This window comes from Bos indicus, chromosome 20, assembly GCF_029378745.1.
Source record: "Bos indicus isolate NIAB-ARS_2022 breed Sahiwal x Tharparkar chromosome 20, NIAB-ARS_B.indTharparkar_mat_pri_1.0, whole genome shotgun sequence".
Taxonomy (NCBI): Eukaryota; Metazoa; Chordata; class Mammalia; order Artiodactyla; family Bovidae; genus Bos; species Bos indicus.
The window spans coordinates 33,645,532-33,652,957 of record NC_091779.1 but is presented as its reverse complement, the minus strand read 5'-3'; the positions used below and the strand labels follow the sequence as shown (position 1 = coordinate 33,652,957).

At 33.4% G+C, this 7,426-nt stretch overlaps 1 protein-coding gene across 5 annotated transcripts in view; it reads right to left on the bottom strand.

The window, feature by feature from the left end:
* Positions 1–315: 315 nt before the first annotated feature.
* Positions 316–7,426, bottom strand: part of TTC33 (tetratricopeptide repeat domain 33) — a 30,108-nt gene continuing 22,997 nt past the window's right edge. For all 5 annotated transcript variants that reach the window (XM_019982783.2, XM_019982785.2, XM_019982784.2 and 2 more), the window contains exon 5: positions 316–5,298. In XM_019982783.2, the coding sequence (XP_019838342.1) occupies positions 4,945–5,298 (354 nt within the window). In that variant the 3' untranslated portion in view covers positions 316–4,944. The remainder of the gene's footprint in view (positions 5,299–7,426) is intronic.

Genomic DNA, 7,426 nt, shown 5'->3' with positions numbered 1-7,426 from the left:
ATTCAGTTTCCTCTAAAGCTACACATATACTTACCATAAAACACAGCAATTCAATCCCCAGGTAAACATATATATTCATACACAGACTTGTGACATATGCATACAGCAACTTTATTCACAGCAGATCAAAACTTAGATGTTCATCTACAACCTAGATGTCTGTCAACAGATATGAAGAGCAAATTGTGATATATCCATACAACAGACTAGTGCTCAGCAACAAAAAGGAACACACTACACAACAGCATGGGTGAGTCTCAACACGGATGGACTTCAAAAGTATTTTGCTAAGTGAAGAAGATCAGAAACAGTATATATTGTATGATCTATTTATTTGAAATTCTAGAAAAGTCAAATCAGTGTGTAGTCACAGAAAGCAAATCACTAGTTGAACAGTGTTTGTGGGGTAGAAGGGAACTGATTATAAATCAACTTTAGAGACCTTTCTGGGTGATAGAAATACTCTCCATCTTGATGGTACTGTCAAAACTCTTCAACTTACCATCGTGTCAAAACTCTTAAACTTACCATAAGTGCATTTTATCATATGCAAAATTACACTCAAAAAAGTTGACAGGATGGGCAGAGATACTGTTTTATATCCTCTCCTTCAAATTAAATCTAGAATCAATATTGTGGTCTAGCACAACGCTAAGTCAGTAGACGTTTTAAATATGCCAAACAAATGTTTGCATACTGCCTTGGAATTAAACACTGCCCATTTTCAATAGAATTTCCATGATTTAAAAAAAAAATCTAAAATTAGAAAGAAATTTGGTTTTTGTCTCATGCTTACATTGAAATAATCTACAGTAATCTTTGTTATGAGGGACTCAAAGTAACACCCATTTTCCCTTCCTGACTTCTGAACCACTTCAGAAACAAAATGTGATGCAGAGATTTAAGTCAGATTTATTGATGAAAAAGTCTAGGTTAAAGGATATGATTGAGGTTTGTGCCAACAATGGCCACCTAGTATCAAACCCAGAATTAGACACATCTGCTCACCAAGGCATTGGCAGTCCTGAACAACTACAGGTTTCCTCTTGCAGGGACAGACAGTCTTCGCTGCAAAACATACACTTCCAGCAAGAGACCACAACATAGGCTGTCTGCAGGCATGACACATTTCAAAAAAACAAATGCAGAAAGAGGTTTGCATGTCCAGTTTTCTATCTTAAACTCCCTTTACTGGGGAGATGGCAGGGAGGAACAAAGGGAGAAACCAGAATTCCTTGGTTGATGGATGTCAAAGCACCATGGAAAAAAAGCCATCCCCTTCCCCATCCTTCTGCCTTCTCAACCAAGTATAGACTATTATTTCTCACCCTTTCTTCCACTCTGGCACGCACAGCAAGTGAGGTTCACACGTAACACACATTAAGGCACAGTTCATGGTACACTGGCTATAGGGCCATCCCCTCTTCCACTCAAGTAGGCGTATTTAATTTCACGGAGGGAAAGTGACATATTTCATTTTACTTTAGTAATGAGTGAATCATTTACAAACTTGTGTATTTTTATTATTGGCTTAAAAAAAAACATTATTTTCTCAATCCTAAAATGTCATCAATTACAAAACATAACATCAGTTTCATAATAATCCCTAAGGAAAAACACACTTAATCTACTTATTGATTTGAAGATAATTATAGAACTATGGTTCTTGTGTCAATGTACAACTCATTTAGATATATGTATGTCATGAAATCAAAGTCCAAATCAATTTTAAAAGGCTTCTGACTCATGAAGTCTGAGATTAAAGAAATTATTAACAATTTCCTGCTGCTGAGAAAGGCAGGGAAACGAGCTTTTGACGTCATTACACAAAGCACAATTTTCAAACTGAAAAGGCTATCTTGGTCAGTTATAATCATGAAAACACTAGCTTTCTGAGCCAAAGCTTTTTTAATTTAAACTCTTCTTTATAGTTTTGACATATAACATCAATTTAAAAGCTAATTTCATACTGAAGTGTACCATAAAACCCTTCACATAGGCTCCAATTAAGGTAGATCTTGGTTCAAGAGAGAGGAAACACGTATACCTGTGGCTGATTCATGTTGATGTATGGCAGAAACCATCACAATATTTGAAGCAATTATTATCCAATTTAAAAAATATAAAAAAAAATTTTTTTTAAGAAAAAAAGAATTACAAAAAAATAAAAAAGATCCAGGTTTCGTGGTCTAAACTTTGCATGTGTTTATGTAGTATTTGTTAGCACATTTAAGATAAATACTTTATAATCTAAGAACCTGTTGTCTAGAGAATAATGATTCTCAAATTATCAGACATGGTCTGGATTGTATAGTGTTCTGACTAATGAGTATCTATGCCACACACATTTTCAGATAAGAATACTACAAATTATGTTCAATATAGTATTAGTGTTTAGTGTTGTTTCAGAAAGTATATTAAATATCTTTAATTATATCATTACCATGAACATCAATTATTTCCCTCAGATTGAAAGAATTTGCTATTACAGTTACCAAGCTTAGTATAGATCTATCAGTATTCACATCCTTATAAAATAATGTATGCATTTTTCCCTTCGTACACAAGAGTGCTAAGCAGTTTTGGGGGCCTGAAGAAATGAGATCCCTTTCTCCTCCATAATTCACTATTTCGTTCTCTCCTCCATCTTGCATCTAAACCATCTTATGTCTTATTTCTGTGTAAGAAAGAGACTAACCTGGCCTACTGATGTCAGTACAGAGGCAACAGTAGGTTCATAAACAGAATCTAGTAGCTACACGTACTCCCATCCTGGATCTTGTTTCTTTTGGGTTGAGGTATGGTGGCTCAGAGGTTAAAGCATCTGCCTGCAATGTGGGAGACCGGGGTTTGATCCCTGGGTCGGAAGATCCCCTGGAGAAGGAAATGGCAACCCACTCCAGTATTCTTGCCTGAAGAATCCCATGGACGGAGGAGCCTGGTGGGCTACAGTCCATGGGGTCGCAAAGAGTCGGACACGACTGAGCGACTTCACTTCACTTCACTTCATAAACCTTATACCAACAACATTCCCCAACTGAAAGCCATCTGTCCTATAGTATCAGAAGTAGTGACTTCTCACTTCCAAGTATGGAAAAAATTACAAAGAAGTTTTCCTCCTTTCTTAAAATCAGAAGAAAGTGAGGTTAAATAAAACCAATTCAAGTGCTTCATAGAAACAGCTAACATTTACTGAGTACTTCATACACAAAACACCATACAAGGTGCCTTATATATTTTGTCTTCATATAAGAAATAAATTAATCAATCTAATTTTTTCAAAAGCTAACAACACAAATAGGCAAACCTTTAAAAGCAAAAAACCCTATTTATTCACAAACTATACAATCAACATCCATTACTCAAAACAACATATGGAACAGTAAGTGCACATTTATCTACACACCATCTACCTGCCCTTGAAGAATATGCATTATTTAACAAAATAAAATATCATTAATTTTTTTTTGATCTTTCTAAAACAAACTTCTCTAACCAGAGCTAACTATCTGATATAACTTTGGGGGGAAAAATAGTACTTTTCAAGGCAAATGCTGGCTTCTCCAACTCTGAAAAAAAGAAGTAAGCATTCCACTAAAAAAAATGTTTTTCAGTCATCTCAGACCGTTACATGTACATGCTCCCAGTGGGCAAGATAAAATTCCTTAAAATAAAAAGTAACTTACTTCCTCTCTAACAAGGATAAAATACCAATACTAGCTTCCTGAGTTTCAGAAGTAACAGTACTCAGCAGTTCTATATAACTGTACTAAAATAATAATTAACATTAGCAATGTCAGTACTGATTTGTGGATGTGATGGTGACCTTTCAATGAAATATATCCTTCAATATATCCTTTCTATTCATGGGATTAAACCATAAATCACACTTCAATTTCTGTGTATGTTGCGCCTAACGTTATTCACTCCTTTATTTCAATAACATATCTACTTTTCCCCCTCAATTTTTAGAAAAGTATAATTGAGTCATTTAAAATTGTGATTGTTTCTCATTTCACTGAGCAGTTCCATAAAAGTTAACTAGAAAAGGAATTCTAAACCATCAGCTAGGAAATTACAGCAAGAAATAAATTGTTTTTAATCTTTTAAAAATAAGGAAAAGAAAATACTGCTTTTGACTGGGAAAATAGTAGTGTAATTTGTTATGATGTATCTGTAAGAGCCACTGATTTTTTAAAAAAATGCACATCTTTAAAATGACTCACTTGGTGCTAAGGATTACTCTATCTACCTTAATAATTTAAAAAATAAACCATGATTCTGACATTTGTCAGTATCTCACACATCTAACAAATACTGAAAGTGGCAACTATCATTGTTATAATAATTATAAAGTTAAAAGCACAAATCAAAAGAGAAACTTCATAAAATGTTCAGCATACACATTTGCATGCATTTTCAAACTTTCAAGATCCTACATAGGACCAAATGACAACTCTGAATCAAAATGAGTATCAAAAAGATTCAAGCTTCGTGACGGACTTACTCTAATGAAACAAGAGAAAAAGAAGAGTGAATAGGAATAGCGGTATATTTCTAGCAGGGAAAGAAGCCTACTTCCTTTATTATAAAACAAAAATCAACAAGTCAATATTTTAATAACACTGGCCATCAAGTTATTCACTATTTGAGAACTTGCTTTTCAAGTGGTATCTTGAAAATGCATTCACTTATATATTTTGATTAAATTAAGCTTCTTAATCAAAAAACCATGTACTCAATTTTAATCTTAAGCTGAAATCATGCCTCATCAAAGTACAGTCCAAAAACTATACAATAATTCTTTCACTTAAGTTTTATATGTCTCATCTGAAAAACTTATTTAACAAGCAGGAATTTTACCCTGTTTCTCCAGACTAAAAGCCCCCACGCCTAAAATTTAAGTGGTAATCAAAGATGGATTCAAAGGACTCTTGCTAAGCTTCATCGGGCTTTGATAAAAACAGAGGCATCCGGTGGTGCAGCACCATCTTCCTTCTCGGTCACAGTCTCTACAGTCCCAGAAGCTGACACAATAACCATTGTTTTATTTGCTGCAACTGTCTTCTGTTTTTCAGCAATAGCTGCACAAACAGCAACAATCTCATCACTTTCAAAGTCATAGTCAGGAATTGACTTGGGTGAGAAATGTGTTACTTCTGCTGGTACTTCACTCTTTTTAATCCTCTCTGCTACTTTCTGCTGCTCCTGGAGTGTTCTTGCCCAAGAAAGGTCTTCTTTCCATATCTCAGGGTTCATTGGATAGATGTGAAGGGCTACTTGAAAACTTCGAATTGCCTACAGGGGAGAAAAGGTCAGACTTCTTTGCTTAGTTTTAGTAAGGAATGTATTTAATATAATCCACAATATGTCTCTCTCTCTCTTTTTCTCACCATATTACAATGTAAAGATGGAAGTTAGAGCTGTGCTGGGTATGATGGTTATGGTTTAAAAAAATGGTAAATGTTTTGGAATGATGGTTATGGTTAAAAAAACAATCAAATAGTATAAAAGAAAGTAGCTGACAAAACTGTTGACAAGGACCAAAAAGTCCATTAAAATAGAGGTATTGATATGATGGCTCAAAACAAGTCAAATGCATTGTTCAGCTTCTGGAAATCAGCAAACATGTAAATCTGGGGATTTCTTGGGCCAGCTCATGATCAGAAAGGCATCAGGAATGCCTGTCTTTGAAGCCAAAAGTTTAGGTCATAATAATGATAACATGTCTTAAGTGTCACAAGAGGGCAAAGAAGAACATTATATATAATGATAAAAGAATCAATGAACCAGAAAAATATAATAATTATAAATATATACACACCCAACATCAGAACATTTAAGTATATAAAGTAAACACTGACAGAACTGAAGGGAGAAACATATAGCAATAAAGTATTAGTAGGAGACTTCAATGTCCTACTTTCAATAATGGATAGAACATTCCAACATAAGATCAATAAGGAAACAGAAGACCTGAACAACACTACAGACCAAAGGGACCTAACAGACAAATATAGAAAGACTCATCCAACAGCAGCAGAACACACATTATTCTCAAGAACACACAGAACGTTTTCCAGGATAGATCACATCTCAGGTCACAAAACAAGTCTTAAATTTAAGAAGGCACACCAAGTATCTTTTCTGAACTACAAGAGGATAAAGCTAGAAATCAATAGAACTGGAAAAACTCACAAATACGTGGAAATTAAGCAGCACACTCTTGAACAACCAGTGAGTCAAAGAAGAACTCAAAAGAGAAATTAAAATGTATCTTGAAATGAAAATCAAACTATAACATCCTGACGCTACAGGATGGTATATTTGCAAAAGCAAAACTAACTATAAGTTTATAGTGATAAATGTTATGTTTAAAACAGAAAAGATCTCAAGCAAAAACCTAACTTTACACCTCAAAGAATTAGAAAATGAAAAACAAAGTAAGCCTGTGACCATTTCCTAACATACACACTCAGCTCCACATAAAAATCTAAATATTACTCATAGATACATATCCAACTATTGACTTTTAACTTACTCCCTGTTTAATTTACCTATGTATTTTCTTATGTTTTTGTCCATATGGATATATTAAGAACTGTTAGACGTTAAAAATTTTAGCTTGTTTTCAATATATCTTTTACAGTATTCCCTTCATTATGACAATGAATAAAGTTATTTTTTCTATTCCAATGTTTCAAAATAACAGCTTAAGTTTATCTAAAAATCAAAAATTTAGATTTTTTTCCAAATAGAGTCCTAAAATCATACTAAATGGGGGGGGAAAAAACCACTTTTGATTCCTCCAATAATTTCACAATATAAATAAGAAAGAAATTTACCAAGGGGAAAAATTTAACAGTTGAACCACTGGTACTCTTATTTTGAAAACTTAAAATACTGAATAATTTTACTTTCATTAGCTGGTTCAAAATAGTTGTGTTGTTTCATCTGCACTTTATTTTCTTTCTTTATAGGACAATCTTTGCTATATGTCCTAGAGATTTTCTCCATTACTGTAAACACTTATATGTAAAACAGATAATGATGTAAGGTTTTATTAAAAGAGAAATGGGTAAAAAGTATTATAAGCTAGACTTCTGTTTGTTTTGCAATTAACCTGTTAGAAACTAAATTCCTTTAATTTCTTTTTCCAACTGTGATATGATTTAAGTCTTCAGACAAAAGAGAGAAAAGATGACTATGTCAAATGGCAAGGAAAAAAAACAATCTCTGGTTAAACTTGTTTCCATCGCTATGAATCTTCCTTCAGACTACAATTTTGAAATTATTTCAATCCTTTTCTCATCAAGATTCTATACGATTTTTGAGAATTTGATAAATACCCTATTTGGTAATTAGAAATAATCATATATTTAACAAGAGTACCGGAAAAATCTAAGTTATCCACAACTTACTAAAA